Source organism: Caretta caretta, chromosome 1 (genome assembly GCF_965140235.1).
Source record: "Caretta caretta isolate rCarCar2 chromosome 1, rCarCar1.hap1, whole genome shotgun sequence".
NCBI lineage: Eukaryota > Metazoa > Chordata > Testudines > Cheloniidae > Caretta > Caretta caretta.
This window is the reverse complement of record NC_134206.1, coordinates 152882447-152902165: the sequence shown is the minus strand read 5'-3', so window position 1 is coordinate 152902165 and position 19719 is coordinate 152882447. Positions and strand designations below refer to the sequence as shown.

The following is a 19719-nucleotide window of genomic DNA, read 5'->3' as shown; positions in this document are numbered from 1 at the left end:
AGACCGTGTTTCCTAATCCATAGGTCCTGTCCAAGAATACTTCTCCATTTTGTATCATGGAGGTTCTGTGGAACAGCCTATCAATAGTTTATGTAGGGGAAACTATAACTGAAATAAACAACTTCTGCCTTATGTGCCCTCTTCTGAGTGCTGGTTTTCTGGCAGATGTCTGTGTACAGTGGCCTGTTAAAATTTGGCTGATATTACTGAAAAGATCTGCCAAAAAAAATCATCAAAAGTGTAGAATTTGGCCTCAAGAATGCATTCACCACAGCCAAATTGTTGTCCATAACAAAACAGTCGCAGACACTTTTTAGGATGTGGACAATTGAGACAAAGTAAATTGTTATGGATAACAAAGCAAACTGTTTTGTTATGGAGAAGGCTGTCGCAGCCATGACACAAACAAGGGTGTTTTTTTTTCCTTTTTTTTTAAAGCCATTCTGACTACTAACTGTGGCTGACCAACTACACAGCAAGCCTGTGATGTTAATTTGTAGAAAAAATTCAATTCCGTCCATGTGTATTGTAATTGACTATATTTTTGAAAATAGTCTGTTAGGTAAATATTAAATAGTGTTAAACAATTTAATTGTAAAATAAAGAATATTTAACTTCATTCATAATTTCCCTTACAAAAAGCTTTAATAATAATTAATTTATTGTGTGCCATGAGTTGATGGCCATCCTTAATTATGGTCTTCTGTAAAGTTGCTGCATATTCAAACACTTTTATGAGTTCCGACTGATGTCTTTATTTTGCAGGAAATGGTAAACTTTACATGTTTGGCAGCAATAACTGGGGCCAGTTAGGACTAGGAACAAAGAATACTATCAACAAGCCAACTTGTATAAAAGGTTTGTCTTATTTTCTTCTTTGGCTTTTTGATAGATGGCTTGATGAAAAAGTGATTTATAGTATCAATTTCCAAATTAAATACAAGGTCCCTATTTGATCTTCCGTCACCTCACGATTCTAGGTCTTATGGATTTTGAGGACTACTCAAGATACACAGAATCTGATCTTTTTGGATACCCGTTAAGAATTCCCATTCAGTGTCATCTGTTTCTGTCCAACTCCATTCCATGTGCAGGGAAGTTATTGGACGGTTGATCTCTGAAGTGCTGTTTGGTGCTTAGACAGCAAGAGAGAGTATCATTATATGTATGCATTGTTGTTTTAGCCATGTTGGTCCCAGGATATTAGAGGGACAAGGTGAATGAGGTAATATTTTTCATTGGACCAACTTCTGTTGGTGAGAGATGCAAGCTTTCAACCTTACACAGAGCTCTTCGTCAGGTCTGAAGTTGGTCAGACCTCACCCACTTTGTCTCTCTAATATCATTATATGTAACCTTCTGCCAATGCAACCCCTGACCGAGACCGTCTCATTATCTGTCCTACTACTTTTTGAGCAAATATGAGAAATACCTGAAGGTATCCCAAAAAAGCAGAGCCATTAATGGATTCACCCACACCCACTATACACATAATTAAATAAAGAAGGAATGAAATAAATACCCATGCACTTTTACAGATTATGGAATTTGTCATTCCATCACAAACTCTTACAGTTTCTCCCAGCCAGCTCTACCTTCTCTAACAAATCAATAATTCCTTCCCCATCAAAAAATTTATTCTGTCAGTTCACCCCATTATTATCAGTACATCATTCTCCACCATCAAATCCATTAACTCCCTTCCTCTCTCTCATCAGATATGTTCAGTTGCCCATCATCAAATACAAATTATTCAGTCTGTTCAAACCCTTTTCATCCAGGAATCAGTCAATTCTGCCCCAAACATCTTTCCAGAGCCCTTTGCTGCTTCTGTTCCTCTCCTTCTACCTTTTTCAGGCTGACGACAGAGGGGAGAGCAGGATCACTGGGATCTTCACCTCCTCTGTCAACAGCCATGTGAGGATATGGGATTGGTTCTTGCCTCGGCTAAGATAGCGTGGGAGCTCTCCCTTTGCTTCTGCTCTCAGACTATGGTAGGCAATGGAAAGAGTGAGGAGAGCCCAGAACAGAGCTCCTTCTTTTAGGAAGCGGGGGGAGGGCTGGGAGAAGGGCTAGACAGGACAGTTTCTTCACTCTCCTTGGCAGTGGCCAGCTGTGGAAAGGACTCATGGTGACTCCAAGATGGTGACAGCTGGCTATGGAATGGGATGGCAACAATTCCCTGCTCAAGTCCTGCTTGGGGCCAAGCAGCAGTCGTAGCATGTTGCTGTTGCAATCCTGAGAAAGTGCCTTCTTGGGCTTGCCCAGGAGCAGATGATCCTTGTGGGGAAGTGCGGGTAAACTCTATCAGTAATGCCAAAACTGTCAGCCATGTTACAGGCACTGTGTAGCAGGGCTGATATACCGAGGTGCCATACATCTGGTTGCTGTGGGGATACTCCTGGCCTTACAGGCTATAGATGGCACACAGCAGATGGAGGAGGTACATATGGGGAGAATGCAGGCTTCTGAAGAGCTAATTCAGATAATCTCCATACCCAAAAGAGGCAGAATGTAGGGTTTTCTGCATATGCTCTGTGATCCCACAGTACTTCCATTTTTTTTTCCAGGTGCAACAAGTAAAAGGGCTCGGAAGAGCATGGCGATTTCTGAGTACAGTAGAACCTCAGAGTTATGAGCACTCTGAAATGTTCATAATTCTGAACAAAACATTATGGTTGTTCTTTCAAAAGTTTACAACTGAACATTGACTAATACAGCTTTGAAACTTTACTAGGCAGACGAAAAATGGTGCTTTCCCTTTTTTATTAGTGGATTACGTTGAACACAGTACTGTACTGTATTTGCATTTTTTTTTGGTCTCTGCTGCTGCCTGATTGTGCACTCCAAGTTCAAAATGAGGTTATGTGGTCGACTGGTCAGTTCGTAACTCTGGTGTTTGTAACTCTGAGGTTCTACTGTATGGTGTCGGTGGGTGTTGGGTGGAAAAGGGTCCAGAGCAGGGAGGATTTGTGTTTGTGTGGGAAAGTTCTAAGCCTGGGGTGGGAGAGGGTTCAGAGTTGAGGGGGTAAGTCTGAGCTGTGGAGTGACTGGGTAGAAAGTGGAAGGACCGTCAGTCTGGCAGGATGGAGATGTTTTGGAGCTGGTGGAGGTTGGTTTGTGGGGAGCTTGAGAAGGGTCTGAAAAAGGAGGGAGATGCCCTAGGGTGGCAGGATTGAGTGCTGGGGGAAATCAAATCAGTTTTGAATGAGTATGGGTGTATTGCTAGTGGGTGTGTGGACGTGGTAGAGAGAAACAGTAATAAGGATAGTAGGATAAGTGGTAAATAGGTTGTAGGGGCAGAAATTGGGAAGTAGAGAGAAGGTGAGAGGTCACACGGATAAATATTTTTCTCTATTTCTGAAATGGAGAGGAGTTACTAGAGGAGAGTGGATGCCCGTTTTTCTTCCCTCTTTTCTTCGAAAACACTTCCCTGTGACTAGCCCCTTCCCCCACACAGGGTCCAATTTTTCACTTCAAAAGCACTAGGGAGGGATAGAGGAAGAATGAGTGTGTTGCTGGGTGCATGTGCACGGTGGTGGGTGTAAAGGGAGGTTGCTATCTGCAGCCACACCGCTTATTCTGGGCACTAGCCCACAGTAGGCTTGCCACTAACAGCTGGTGATTACGCTGGTTAATGTGACCAGTTGAGAGGGTGATATAGAACATGACAGCCAGGGGGAGAGAAGAACAATAGAGAATTGGTATGTGGGGGTGAAAAGTTAGGGGAGTAGGAGGCAACAGAAATGGGTGATTATAAGGACACAAAATGGAGGGAGAAGGAAAATAGTGGGTTAGTAACACCATTTAAGTACTGAAAATTGGAGCAAGTGCCATCCATATAGTCGCCAGTTCAACTTGCTGCATTCTGCTGAGGGTTACCTTACCATGGTAAGATGTGGTCTCTGGTTGACTGGAATATTAGCACTCATGCAGTTAATATGAATGACAGCTACAAGCATTTGGGGAATCTTTCTATTTTTGTTTACCAAGGGGTGATTTTGATTGACACATTCTTATGAAATAAAGAGAAAAGTTATCTTAGAGTGTTCAGTTTATATTGTAAGTTTACCTGCTGCTGGTAAAAATATGAAAAGAGCAGATGGCTATATTCAGATTGCAAAATGTTGTTAAACAAATGTAACTATCAACCTGTTTGTAAACTTATTCTCTGACTTTAATTCATAGCTTTAAAACCAGAAAAAGTTAAACTTGCTGCTTGCGGGAGAAACCACACTTTAGTTTACACAGGTATGTAATCTACATTATTTGCATACTAGGTAAATATTTAAGGCAAAATTCTGCCCTGGTTTTTATGCATAGTTCTAATTCTGTAATGGGAGCCCACTATGTGCATCTAGGGGAAAAACATCGCAGTGAAATGGGGAGGAGTTACTAGAGGAGAGTGACAGGTTTCAGAGTAGCAGCCGTGTAAGTCTGTATCCGCAAAAAGAACAGGAGTACTTGTGGGCTTAGCCCATGAAAGCTTATGCTCAAATAAATGTGTTAGTCTCTAAGATGCCACAAGTACTCCTGTTCTTTTTAGAGGAGAGTGAATGCCCCTTTTTTCTTCCCTCTTTTCTACCAAAACACTTACCCATGACTAGCCACTTAAACCACTTGTCATGCATTCTGTGCTCTGCATTCCTGAAATAACTTTTCCATGCCATGGTGTTTGTAAAGGAATTATATATAGGAGTTTGCAAACAATAGCCAGCTTGAAGAATTTCCTCCTGCCTTATTTTGATCTGAGGGTAACAATTTTATATAACTTCAGAAAAGGTCTGGATATGCAGCAAATATCTTTTAGAACCCTCTTCTAGTCTTCCTAAAAGGCAATATGCTCTGTCTCCCACTGTTGGGTTTGAGAAATTGGTTTGCTAAGCTTTAGAAGTTGGCACTTTCATTTTACAGAGACAATATGCAAGGATTGACATGTTTTTAAAATTTGTAGAAAGGAACTATCCTCCATATGGCACCAATCTTTGGAGCCTACAGTGATGTGAAGAGAGTGGTTGATTTGCTAAGGGTTTAATATCTGTGTGAACTCAGGATATAGTAAATTATTCTTACAATATAACAGAACACTTTAATAAGGATTGACTATAGTAAATTGAACAAGGTACAGATTTACAACTTGAAACAGGTATTGTGGCTGAATAATTTTTATGACCACCATTAACATTTGTAGTTATGTATGTTAAGATAACATTAAGGGTAATTAAAACTCATGCTTCAGGGCACAAGCTAATTAACCCTGGGTTAAGAAAGAAATTATTTCCCCTGCCCTTTTTATCGTGTTGTACACCTGGAAGCATCTATCTATCTATCTATCTTAGGTACTTATATGGCCCCCATCACCATAGTGTCTGAGTATCTCACAAACTTTAATGTATCTATCCATCACAGTACCACTGTGAGATAGGGAAGTACTATTATCTCCGTTTGACAGCTGGGGAAATGAGACACTGAGAGGCTAAGTGACTCACTCAAGGTATCACAGGAAGTGTGTAGCAGAGCAGGGAATTGAACCCACGTCTCAAGTCTTAGCCTACTGCCCTCACCACTGGACCATCCTGCCTCTAATGGAGTTTCTTTGCCTTCTTCTGAAGCATAAGGTGCTGTTTACTTCCAGTCGGAGGATCCTGAACTAGATGGACTATTAGTTCAGACTGGTATGACAGATCCAATATACTGTAACTATTTTGAGGAGATGTATCTGAAAGAAATGAGAACTGTCAAATGATAATTGAAACAAAAAGGTTTTAGATTACAAAGTGTTAGAACATGTACAGTAATAGTGTACATGAGATTTTGTTTTTTTTGAAATTTTACAATACGGAAAAAATTTGCAACACAAGAAGTACAATACATAATGTAGCTACAATAACTATAGTAATTGATAAAAACTGCTGTGTGTGAGCTAAGTATTATTAAAGCAAGAATATATGTGAACAGTATTTTTTCCAAGGTAGTGGTATAATTAGAGATGGAATCTTTTACCTCTGGGTTACCCCTCACCTCCTTCAGATCCACCTTCAAGATTCTCTTCTGCTGTGATGCTTACCAGAAATCGGCCAGATTGGCTAAGTCAGAAACAAAATCAATGCGTTCCTAAAACACTTGGGTGCTTTTGAAAATCCCACGTATGCGTACCTAATTATGGGTTTAGGAACCTAACATTAGAGTCCAGATTTTTAAGAATTTTGGTCTCCGAATGCATAACAATTCATAATAACAAAACAAAAAGCTCCACAAAGCCCATCACCTAATACTTTTAAATGATTAAGATCCAGGGTAAAGCAATTAAAGAAAACACTTAATTTTTTAAAAATTATTAAATTTGATTGACTATTTGTACAACTAATTTGAAGAACGGTGCTATTGCAACTTTATGTTAACATTTATAATTAACTAAATTTAAGCTTTTTAAACAAAATGCCACTACTAGTGGGCTCTCGTTTGAATTTTACAAAACTGCTATAGGCACACACGAAAGAAACCCTGACAAAAATTTGAAAATTAAGGCTTTTATCATGCAAATCCTTAAGTGGGTATATTACTTTGCTGTATGCGTGGTTCTGCTGACTTCAGGTGGACTACTCATATGCTTAAAGTTAAGCACGGGCATAAATGTTGCAACATCAGAGGCTAAATCTGTATTTTTAATAATTTTTCTTAGTGGCATAAAATCTCTGTCACTTCAAGACAAAGTTGTTACATTGTTAACCCTGGCGCAAGTTATTGAGTCTTTCAGTACATTAGTGGTGTTATTGTGAACTGTTATGTCCGCAGAGATCAAAATTCTTAAAAAGTAGGAGCCTAATACCAGTTTCCTAAACCTACATGTAGGCACCCAGGTGTGGGATTTTCAAAAGCACCGAAGTGCCTTAGGAGCTCAAGTCATGTTGACTTCAAACAGCAAACCTTGATGGATGAATACAGCCTGGTAAAGCATTTCAGGCTGTACTTGTCTTGTGGAGGTTCAACACATTGGAAGAGGGTGGCTGGAAATATAGCTTATCAATTTTGTGTTTGATTTTTGTGGTGTTCTTCTGCTAAAAGTGTTAGCGAGGCCCTGGGCTAGTCTCTTTTATCACAGATGAGCATTTTAAATATTAAACTCTTTAGTAGAAGACACACAAACTCTGAAATTATTTTAATTAGGAAGCTAAAGAAACAAGTACAAAACATCAGCTTTGCCAATTTAAAACTATATTGAGAAAAATATAGAGCTAGCAACAAATAAATAAAAATCTGATTGAAATAATAGTACCTCAGTCTTATAGCACTTTTCATCAGTAGATGTCAAAGCACTTCAGAAGGAGGTCAATCTAAAAAAATTAAGTAAGAATGATTTAAATAAAAATTTTTAAATTAAGATATTATTTTTATCCACCCTGTTCAAAATCATCAAGCTATGTACATAACTAATTAGGTGATTTTAATATTGTTACCATGGCCATGCCTCCCCATTTGCCTCCAGTTTTGTCACACTTGCTTATTATGTTTTGTCTTAAAGTAGATTGTAAACTATTGACTGTGTCTTTCTGTGTGTGTGCATAGCATCTACTACAATGGGCCCCCAACACCGGGGTGTTTTATTGTTATCACAATGCAAATGAATAAGAAACCAGTCATACAACTTAATTCATTAACTAAATATGTCCTTTTTTGGATAGCATATATTTTCCCAGTTATTTGTAAATGGACTGACCAGTAGTCCATGGCTGTATACCAAGTAATATGTTAAACATCTTTGTAATGCTGCTCCTATATACAAACATAATTTTATTATATTTTAAAATCCAATAAAAATTGCTGAGGTAAAGTTTAGCTGTAGGTAGAGTCCAACATAAAGCCTGTGCACCACTTATGCCCTTGAAATAGAGTTTATCTGGGATTTAAGGGTTGCAAAGGTCTTTAATAGCTCTCTGCATAAAGCTGAATTTTACCTATAGTGATTTGTAGTCTTCAGAGGAACTTGGCCTGCTGCAAAATTAGGGTAAAAAAATGTATCTTGTGTTTCTCAGTTGGGGAATATTCCTTGTGATTCCTGTGTAACACCTGCGTTACTTTCATATACGTTGTAACGTCTGAGTTTTTCAGTTTTTTTTCAGAGCAGATTAGATTCTCCTGATATCCTTCCTGTGTTTTAAATTTTTAATGTAGTGTGTCTTGAGGGAGAACTAAATTTATAAATATCTTTTTTTAACCTTTTATGTACAAGCAACAGTCCAACTGGGAAATGTAAAACTCTTTTTATGTACATAAATGATAGAGAAACAAAATCTGATGTACCAGAATTGAAGAAAACAATCATAAGTGACAAACTTCACCCTAATTTTAGCTCGTTACCAAAAGGCTCTTTTTTTAGTTTTCCATTTATCTATAAATTGCCTTTGGTAACCTGGACTTTCCAGCAATTACTCAGTCTGCAGATATTTTTAAGTTAAGGCTCTTCCAAGATGTCTTCATGTCTCTTGAGCTCTAAAAGAACTCCAGAGTATGTAGAGTTCCTTCACTTTTGACATCTGTCTCCAAGCTGAGGGAAAACCCAACCTTCTCTAGATGCATGTGTATTCTAAAATGGAGAGGAAGATTGTTAGAACTTCCCCATCCAAAAGTGCCCAGGAAAGCTTCCTCGGGAGTTACAGCAGCAATTCATAATATCAGTGTTAGAATATTTTAGGACAGCTTAGCACAGCTTTCCTGCAATACTTTTTCTGTAGGAAGAAATTGAGCTCAAACTTTCTGATTTGCTGTCACTTACTCTACGTATTACATGTGCTTTTCTATGTGCAGAACGAGGACATGTATATGCTGCTGGAGGTAACAGTGAAGGGCAGTTGGGATTAGGTGACACAGAGGAAAGAAACACGTTTCATCTAATTAGTTTTTTTACCAACCAGTACAAGATCAAACAGCTGGCAGCTGGATCTTACACATCAGCAGCACTAACCGGTGAGAGCAACAGCTAATAACAAATGCCTATACCATGAAAAGGTAAAAAATATGTTAACAACATAGCTTATCCTTTGACAGCCGCATTGAGTCTGATGGAAGCCTTATACCATGATCATTTGTTTTCCAAAAGCAGTAATTAGCAGTGGAGACTTGATAAGTCCGTGTGTTGGTAGAAAGGCTTTCAGCTATCTGATGCTAGGCCCCTTTTCTCCCTTTGCAATCTCATTCATACCTCTTTCACAAATCCTACCTTATAGCGGCCAGTAAGATGTGTGCTAGGCTATTTTCCTTCCACCAACGGCTAAAGCTCTCCTCGGATTTGCGAAGCAGCCCTGTGTAGTTTTAGTTCCAAATACTGCCCCAGGAACTGCTGCAGCTAGAAGGGTTTTATGCAGAGCTAACTTCCCACAACTTGGAATTGCTGTACAGAGAAGGCTGGATGGTGGCTGAAGATTATTGTATCGTTCCTTTGCCTCAGCCGCTCCTTGTTGCTGACATGGGTCTCTGTGAAGATGAGACTGGGTCTGGGACAAATAGGAGAACAGCTACTCTAATCAGCATGAGGGAGACAGAACGAGGTTGGGGTGAGTGTGAGAGGGATAGGAGAAAGCAGGGGAAAAAGAAGAGAATTAGTGGGGTGAATGGAAAAGCTGGGATAGAGAATCAATTTGGAGAAAAGAGAAATGGGAATCCTATTGATGATGCAAGTGGAGTCATGCCATCATGAAGTTACTAATAGGATAGGAATAAGCCTAACATCCACAACATTCCCCAGAATGTGTGTACACAGACCACCAGCAACTTGGGAGTCTGACAGCCTCCAATCTTATTGCTTACTGGAGAAACATGTCTGGAAATAAATGTTAAATGTTGCCATCTCTGGTCTAATACTACCTGGTCACTAAATATTCCATGGCACGTTTCAGAAGATTGTGGGGGATGGGATGCGTTGGTATCTCTGGCCCTATGCTTTGGCTATGTGTTGAGTGCCAGTTGATAGCTGTCCTCATACTTCAGCAATGGCTATGTTTTAGCAGTGTCATATAGAGTGTGTGAACTGCCTCTGGATGGAAGCCACAAGTAAATGTAAATATTATTGTTAGACCAGCTTTGGTTTTAAATCTGACTTTCTGCCGCTTTATTTTAGAGGATGGACAGCTTTTCGTGTGGGGTGACAATTCTGAAGGTCAGATTGGCCTGGCTGGTGAAGCCAGTGTGTGTGTACCTTGTCAAGTGGATGTTGGAAAGCCTGTTTCCTGGGTCTCCTGTGGATATTACCATTCTGCTTTGGTAACAAGTAAGATAATGATATACTGTGTAATAGAGCTAACTATACCAATGGGCCTCAAATTGTGGTCCTTATTTTCATCTGCTAAATTGCATTAAAAATAGCTAATGACACATTAAATACTTCCCTAATGATCTATGCCATGGGTATGTTATATGATCACAAATACAAAGGAAAGTGGTTTGTACACTTGTGAATTAGAGGTAAGTCTCGCAGGGACAATCTCTAAAATTTGCTCCATGCTGTGAAATGATTTGGGAAACTGATGTATTCTGTTCCATGATTCTTTATTGTAATTGAATTAATACTACCATGTGAAAACAAATTACAATGAACGTTAGTGTGTGGACAGTGTTATGGAAAAGGGTGTAATGCTGAATGAATGTCTTGTCACACTGATTTGATTTTAGTGAGACATACAACAAATGCCTTAGGTGAGTTTGATTTCTATTTTGTACAATAATCCAGCATCTCTGAGACTATTCATATTTGCTCATGTGTACTGACCCGCTTCTCTTCTACCTTTCCCTCCCTTCCCCCAAAAATGCAAATCTTGAATAGGCACTTATCACATATTTTTCAGAAAAATGCATCTTTCCTGCTAATTCACTGCCTTAATTGTCAAGGCAGTTTCTGGGGCAAACTGAACATATGCTGTATAAAGTAGAAATGTCTTGAGGGAATGAATGCTATGTATGGCTATTTACAGCTGTGCAATAAAAAAAGTTAAATATTTTTAGAAAGCATGCTCAAAATAGACATCTGGAATTTTGTCAAAGCACCATCAAAAGATTTAACAGGAAGTATAATGTATTAAACGCAATAATCCATTCATGAAAACCTATAACCTTGCAGAGAATTATGAAGACATGTGCAGCTCTAAGGAGGCAAAGAAGGGAGGAATGCAAAGACTGTTAAGATCTATGTTTCCTTCAGGGAGATAATGACAGATAATATACAGATAGTTTTTACTGTGCAGGATTTGGGCTAAGAGACACTTTGACATTTCTATAGCTCATTCCCACCCCCCATCTCCAAAATCACGTTTCCTGATTTGAGTGAATTACAGTGAAGATGATATTAAAGGCATGGGCAACTATTTATTCTCATCATATGTGTGCACCCCAAATAATACTAAGTCTTTAATCTTATCTCAGTCCCAATAAAGTATTAAAGACTTCAACAGATCAATAATTTTGGATTACAGAGCTTTTAACAGGCATCCAGAAACTACATCTGGTGCTTTATTCAACCTGCTTGATAAATGACAGATTTCTACAGATAACATCTGTGTGGGTCCCTGAGAGTATGCCGTGAACAGAATGAAAGCATTCAGTGACTATAAAGTATATGTAGCAGGGTGTTTTGCCTATAGTATGCAACTTTGTATTAATGATGCTTTCTTAAAATAAATAAGTTAAATGCTTATGATTGACCAGAAGTTTAGCAGCCATTAAATATTCTTCAGCTTCCAAGCACCACAATCGACAAGTAGATGTGTACGTCAAAAAACCCAGCTCTTCCAGGGCATAGCGAGAAGGTGGTATACTAAAAACTTGATCAACAAATGTTTTTTGATAGCTTACTATGATATGGAGCCAAAAATTGAGTTGCTAATTTGGCCACAGTAGAATTTAGTAGAGACTATAATCCAAAATATTTAGCCCTGTGACAGTTTAACCCAGGAGAGAGGTTTGAGAGATACTTCCACATACTTAATTGTCCCAGCTGTCAGGCTTGATAGACTTTCTCAGCATGGAAGTACTAGATCAAGGTGTTGGGCCATTGGAAAAATATTTAACTTTTTGTTTTATTTGAGTGTTTTAGCAATCAGATATCTGAAGAGGGATATAGTGTATCTGGTGTCAAAGAAGGTTCATATTAACTTAATGGACTAAATTCTACCATGTGGGTAAGTGGGCCCTACTGAAGCCAAGAAGAGCTTTATGCACATTTGTGAGAGGAGAGTATGACCAAAAGTCTATAATAATAAATCTTCTGAGCTTTGGTCTAGCCACTAGCACTGATAGGTCTTCTCCATATGCAGATCAGGCAGAAAGATGGCCAGTTACTTTCTTCGTAGTCTTTGGATCATTGGCTGCTCTCCTTTTCTCCCACACTCAATTTTTTCTCTTGTTTCACTGAGGAGAAGCAGCAAAGATGGCTTTTGTCTTTTAGTCCTTTTTGGACTTTTTCTGTAGTGTGTTTGCCAGCTTTTTTTTCTTTCTTTCTTTCTGCCCTTTCAGCGGAAGGACTAAAATTTCATATATATTTTTGTGATGACACTGTTCGGGGTCATATCTATTAGGTTCTCTTGTCAAGTCTATAACCAGGCCCTTTGTCAAGGACGTGCTTCTGGGAATAGATGGAAGACATGGCCTACCTCTGCAATGCAGATACCCTCTCTGCACAAGAATGGGCTGAGGGGAACAGTGTGCCTGCCCACTGCCCTGGTCCCCCATGCAGAAATGGATCCTCTGAATTAAATGAAAATTTGAATGATGTTTTGGATTAGAACTCCCCTTGTGCTTTTCCCTTGACAGAAGCAGATAAGACAGACTCTAAAACCCCCACGATGGCATCCTTGCTACAAATGAGACTTTGATTGACATAGATAGAAACCTTTGGAGAAGCCCCTCTAAAGAGTGCTTTGCAGGTTCCCATGGGTCCCTTTCATGTGTGTTCCTTATTTTCATGGAACTGTTTTCAGCCCAGCTCGGAAGCCGTCACTTCACCAAGCTCCTTCATAGACCTCTGCTGTGTGAGAGGTGCTGCTATTTGATCCAGACGTACAGCCTTCAGAATCGCTTAGAAGGTTCAGAGGAAAGGAATGTTCAAGCCTGTCACATATCCCTTAAAGTTGTGCCAATAGTGGAAGTAGAGGTGGAGACTGTGCTCTCTCTTCTCGAATGATTCCAAAAGGGAAAAGAATATTCTTAACTGAAAATGATACAGGAGATAAATTCCTGAAGGGATCCCCAGGTACATCCCTGGCTAGGTCCATAAGCACTATGTTGTCTACAGAAATGTAGGAAGCCTGACTGTTGTTATCGCTCTCTCCCCCGTCCCTGCCCCATGAACGTCTCTGTGGCAACATGTACCAAATTTTTCTCTGTTCCATTAGGGCCACTAACTTTCCAAAAGCCATTTTGGAGTAGGAGCTCATTGCGGGGGAAGAGTCAAGAAATGTCATCAGTTTCTCCCCAGTTATTATCCAAATGTTGGAATTTGAGAAGTTTTGACCAGCTCTGTTTGGACAAAAATATAGAAAGTTCATTAGGATGTAGACTTCTGCCTCTACTTCCAGACCATGCATGGAATGGCTCTCCGCATAAGAATATTCCCTGTGTGGAAGCTCAGCTTCCCAAAGAATTCTGAAACTTCACTAATAATTTTTTGGTTGCTCTTGGGCACTTAGGGTTTGCTTATGCTCACAGAAAATGTTGTTGGTTCCTCTGTCATAATGCAAGAGGCCTCTCTAGCCACATCAGTGGTCAGTAAGAGCCTTAGCACGTACCTCAAGGTCCATCCTTTCCAAATACACTTTCATATATTCTGTTCCTTTCCTTCTAGCTATTTCAGCTGACTTGGGCTGCAATAATCGCTTCAGCTCCTGTGGGTCACCATGTATGGAATCCTTGGGCTACTGGATCTGTAAACACAATTCCTATGTTGTCTTCCCTGGCCTACCTCCAGCCTGCCCTGGTGCCTGCTCTCTACTTGCTTATTTCGGTTGGCATGAAGATCCCCCTCCTAACGCCACTCAGTGAGAGAGAGAGAGAGAAGTTTTCCCTTTGCATTTCCATGCTAGGCCCCTGTGGGCCAGGGTTTAGTAGGACAGAGGGCCCTTCACATTAGGGAGAATTTTACCCTTTGGGGAAAAACTCAGAGATTTGATAGTGGAAAAGCAGAGTAAACAATAATATTAGATGGAAGCGTTATAGATCGGACTTGCCAAATATCTAGACTTAATATGTTTGTATAACTGTACTCAAATCATCTGACTTTGGAGCCTTGTAGGACTTCTTATGTTTGTTTGAAAGTTATGCTTCAGCATTTCCTAAACTGCTTTTGCCCAAGAGGGTCTCCTTAATGTATTCAAAAATGTACTGTAGTAATTGGGGCTATCTTTCTTAGCTGGATTATGAAGTTTAGAAAAGAAATTGAATAAGCTTGGTTAGTTTGGGAAGTCAATGGAAGACTGACCACTTGAACCTATAACCCCATTAATTAAGATTGTGAGCAGGTTAATAGATATGGTGCACTAGTGTGTTTCCAGATTTATGAAAAATTGACGCTGAATTTTAAAAAGACTGCTTTAGCTTCTTTTGAGAGAGAATCTCATGTGCAGCTCTAACAGTCAGTAGCTCACTGACTTGATTCTAGAAATAAATGAGATACACTTAAATATATATGCGTAAAAATGATGACTCTTGTTTTTCAACATTTGCAGCCGTTGATTTACTCTTTTCTTTCTCTTCTTTCGCCCAGAAACACTGGGGCCTCTCTGAGAATCCTTAACAGAATCCCAAAGTAAGAGCCTGGTGCTACAGCCTCTTTTGTATCAGTCTGACCCCAAGTTGCAAAAAGTGTTAATTATCTAATGGATTTACAGAAACTTTAGGAATGGTATGCTATCAAGGTTACAGTTTTCACATTATCTTTGTTATGGAGGCACTGATTGTGACTTCATAGTTAAGGTAGTGATCCATTTTGCACTTAACGAAGGGATTCAACTCTGTTTCACATGTGTTCTCCTCAAACTTACAACACTTACTTTTTGAGTACAGAATTAATTTTCTGAGGATATACCAATAAATCCATTCGTTTTTTGCATTCAGATTAATTAAACTGGGTTCTTTATGAAATTTAGCACCTGGGCCTGTCTTTTTTGTCCCAAAGGATCTTAGCAACAGAATAACACACACTTCAAACTTTTCATGTAGTTAAAATTAATTGATATCTTGTGCATAGGCTGTATTCGAAGAAATTAGATTGTAATTAAGTTATTAATGATAGGCTACAGGCAGGCTCAAGTCAACAGCCCAGGTAACTCTTAAGTGGAGCTGTTGTGACGTCAAGGGTAACTCAACCAGTTGCCACCCTTCCTCTATAGCTAATTTACATTCAGCATTTCTACTGGTGGTAATTACTCAGTGGTATAAAGGAGACAGAGAGAGTTGTATAAAATTGGCAGATTTAGTCCAGTGATCATTGCTCTTTAAAGATTCTGTAGCTGCCAGCTGGCTTATGTGTCAGTTGGTTGACCTGATAGCACTGCACATTGAGGAAGCGGGAGGCAGAAGGTAGGAGAAGCCATTAAAGCAGAGTGTCACTGGGAATCGATCTAGCACCGGTTTTGTTAACACAGCCTTCTAAATGCCTAAATCAGTTGCACATTAAGGGCCAGATTCACCAGAACACTTCCGCCGCTTTGTGCTGCTCTGGGGAGACAAACTTAACTGCTCAGTGCACGCTGGCTACTTTGCTGTACCAATGAATGTGTCCTTAAGTTAAAACGTAAATGATTTAAGGTTAATATTGCATATCTTCAGATCATTAGAAATATTGCATATTAGTACTGTTTGGGGATTTCTTTTTTTAGTACACATGTGTGGACACTCCTTAGGGAAATTCCCAGACAAAAAACTACTTTAAAATGGAACTAAGATTGAGAAGAAGTATCAGTAATTTAGCGGTAAACAATGTTTCAGGGATGTTGTAATTATCCCCAAAATCAGCAATATAAACCAGAAATTTCAGAGTTAACTGGATTTTTTTTTAGTGTGTACCCTTATGTTAAAGTAAGAAATTCCCAGTTAAAGCATGCAAACAACCTTAAATTTGCCCTGTACCAGCACTAGAAGGAGTGTGTGTGGGGGGGGGGAGTGAAGAAAAAAATCTGTCTTGAAAAATCATTTGTGTATCCCGTGCAAGATCCAGGCAGATTTGCAGTTGGAGGAGTGCATGGACTGTTCCCTAATTACTTCCTCCAAGAAGGTGGTGGCAGGAAGAAATGCTGCATATTGTATGTGCTTCTGGTGCATTCTGCTTCTCTGACTAATCCAATCCTTCTCCTGGGATAGAAGGCTCTTTGCTACCCTTTGCCATCCACTAACTGCTGTTGACACGATCTAACCCCAAATAACTAATAACCAAAATTTCACAAAAATTAAACAGTGGCTCAGCAGAAAAATACAATGGGCCAAATTCAGCCCTGGGCAATTCAGATGATTTAAATAGAATTACCTCAGCAATTAATTTGAGCCACAGCTCTATATATAGAATGTCTTGCACACTCAGTGAGTGTTTTACCAGAGTAAAAGCTGAATAAAGATTTGGTAAAGGGAAGAGGGAAATGGAATGCATGCAACACAAATGGTGCATTTCTTTTGAACTCTGAATTGCTACTTTTTCATTTTTCAAAATAAAAAAACATGTTAATTCCTTGCTTTTGTCTGTTCTGCCCATTTAGGTTTCATTGACTTCAGTAGGCTTTGGAAACTGGTCCTTGATTTTATTAACCTTGCTTTTTAATAATTCATACCCATTTGCTTTGGACAAGTGTGTATATATTTCTATTTTGAGTTTATGTGATTATTTTTAATTTCTTCTTATTTTCAATTTCTGTCCTCTAGACTTATTTGGTTTTGGCATGGTTGTTGCCCTTAGGACCTCAAAATCCAAATGACAGAGATGCGGAAAGGGATAAACACGAGGGAAGGATTCTAATGTAAAATTGCTTGTGCCATACAAGGAAATATAGTGTTATATACAGTGCAGTTACTTATGGGCTCATGTTTTGGAGTCTGTGATTTGTGTGTATCAAGAGCGTTTAAAATGTTGTTTTATGAAAGTGTGTTTGAATTCATAGCATTTGGATATGATCCTTTAGACATTTGCTGTGTGTATTAGGACTGCCTCTTAATTCTATAAATGTGGTTTGTTAATGCTTAAGTTTATTGGGCTATAATTATGGAAAATTAGTGTATCTCAGAAATGTACTCTAGATAGATATCTATAATTATGCTTCAATAATGGGACAGTTGCCCAGTGTTTTAAGTAATGGCTTCAGCACATAATTAACACGTTTCCCTGAGCACCCAGCCCTTAGTCTAAACATTTCTTTGTCTTCAATTTGTTTCATATGAGAGATTTATTTATCCTTTTGCTTTGGTAAATCCAGCTATAGGTTAAAAAACAAAATCAATGCTCTGGTTCTTAGAGCATATATGGAGATGTAAATAATTTTTATGATGATTCTTTCTGCCAAATCTATTAAGAGCCAAATTCCTACCTCATTTAGTTGTTCGCAACTTCCATTGACTCTGGTGGATGGGAGTTGCATGTGAATGGGAGTGGAGAATGTGGCCCAAGTGTAAATTATTAACCTGTTTGTCCACTGAAAAGATTAAATGACTTTATATAAAGTTTGCTTGGTATAAAGACACTGTGCACGATAACTCCATAATAGTAATAATATATAGCACTTAATGTAGTGTTTTATGTCTTCAAAGTCTTGGACAGACTTTGACTAAGAACTTTTTGCCTGATCCAAAGACCATTGAAATCATTGGAAAGTTTCCTTTTGACTTAAATAGATTTTGGGTCAAACCCTTAGTCAGTAAGCACCTTTTAATAATACTTAGCTATTATATACCTTTTTTATCCATAGAAGTCCATAGAAATGCTTTAAAAAGGGGAAAGTAAGTTTCATTGTCCCACTTTATGGTTGCAGAAACAGTCACAGAGTGCTGAATAACCCAGCTGGTCGGTGCAGAGCTGGGAATAGAACCCAGGCCTCCTGATTTCTGTTATTTACAACTGGCTTAATGCCTATTGCTTTTACAGTTTGGCAGAGCACCATCATGGAGTAACTGTAATTTTCGCTTAAAAAAAAAAAGTTATTGCATCCAGCTGCTTCAGGTACAGAGGGAGTCTCAATGTGAACATCAGTTCTAAGGAGCAACTCAAGTACTATGAAAAATGTTTCTACAGGCCTCTTTCAGGCTTGGTGGAGACCCATAGCTATGTCCTTGGAGCTTCACCCAGCAGCCAGAGATCTCTCCCACTTGACCTAGCTCTTACCTAGGATAGCAGAATGCTAACAGAGCTTTTGGAACAGAAAATCAGATCGGAACTTAAAGACTGGCACGGCAATAGACAGTAACTTTGAAATTTTTAACTCTTCTATCAATATAGTAGAAGGGTAAACAGATGGCCAGATTAGATAACTCAGACTGTTATCTGATTGTTTAAAAAAAACAAAGATGGAAACTGAAAAGTGTTAAAACAAAGGAAACTCTTTTATAAAAGAATGGATTGCTGTATTTAGGATTGAACAGACTGAAAACCCTGTGCTCGTAAAACTAAGTCTGGGTGCCTGGGAAGGATTTTTTTTTCTTTAACTGCTGGGCTGACCAGAAAGCTGTTATGTAATACTGAGGTGGTGAAATCTCTTCTGACGGAGATAATGCCATGGTGAACCTTGGAGCGCTTGATATAGTGCCATTTATTTCTAGTATTCAGTACAATGGTTCTTTTCCTGTTATGTAGCTCATTAACAAATCTTTTTACAATATTTGCACTGGTTTCCTATTCTGTCCCCTCACTCTCCATCGGAGGCGAGCATGGACTTTCATGTATCCCATTAGTAGGGCCAGTCTTTGCTAAGACTGCTGCAAGCAACTCCAATGGATGTAAATAGTGACTAGAATGGGAGTTGTGATTCACTGACACCTCTCAGAATCAAGTATTGTTTTGGTTTTCTTCTTGACAGACTCCTCGCATAGGGAAACATTACAACTCTCATTTTGTTTTATTTATAATTTAAAACAAAAGTCCAAAAAGCAATGGGTACTTTACAAACCATGAAAGCATGAGAAAATAACTTGGCCCAGCTCTGCCTTTTAGTGAAGTACTATGACTCCTGCTCTGTTTTGTATTTCCCCAGGAGATGGTGAGCTCTACACTTTTGGAGAACCTGAAAATGGGAAGCTAGGTTTGTCGCCTGAACAACTGAAAAACAGTCGGGTTCCACAGCTAGTGCCTGGAATTTTGGGAAGGGTTAATAAGGTTGCTTGTGGTGGAGGACATACGGTGGCACTTACAGGTATGCAAACTAGTTGGCTTTTCTCTGATCCTGTAATTAAAAGAATCACTTTGCCTGATAGAGCAAACACTCTTATGAAATGTCAGACAATGCCTAGAGAAACTTTTCTGCTGTCTTATTACATTGAAAATGAAATCTGTGGTTTTCTTCCATGAGTTCTACAAGAAAGCCTCCCCTTGTGAAATTTTAAATAATCTTGAATATGTGTTAATTAGTGAGTCACTTTTCTGACTATAGCCACTCTTTAATGGCTATAAAGAAAAATGTATGATCTATTGGGAAAAACACAGAACTGGGATCCATGAACTGATTATTTCTAATCTACTGCTGCAGGAATTCTGCACATCTGAAG

The 19719-nt window shown here is 39.0% G+C and overlaps 1 protein-coding gene across 8 annotated transcripts in view; it reads left to right on the top strand.

Moving 5' to 3' along the window:
* LOC125642528 (X-linked retinitis pigmentosa GTPase regulator) overlaps positions 1 to 19719 on the top strand; it is a 105823-nt gene that overhangs the window by 17093 nt on the left and 69011 nt on the right. For 5 of the 8 annotated variants that reach the window (XM_048864119.2, XM_048864100.2, XM_048864081.2 and 2 more), the window contains 5 exons: positions 766 to 858; positions 4189 to 4251; positions 8806 to 8964; positions 10115 to 10264; positions 19209 to 19367. In XM_048864119.2, the coding sequence (XP_048720076.1) occupies positions 766 to 858; positions 4189 to 4251; positions 8806 to 8964; positions 10115 to 10264; positions 19209 to 19367 (624 nt within the window). The remainder of the gene's footprint in view (positions 1 to 765; positions 859 to 4188; positions 4252 to 8805; positions 8965 to 10114; positions 10265 to 19208; positions 19368 to 19719) is intronic. The other 3 variants (XM_048864090.2, XM_048864126.2, XM_048864140.2) reach the window with 3 other exon arrangements.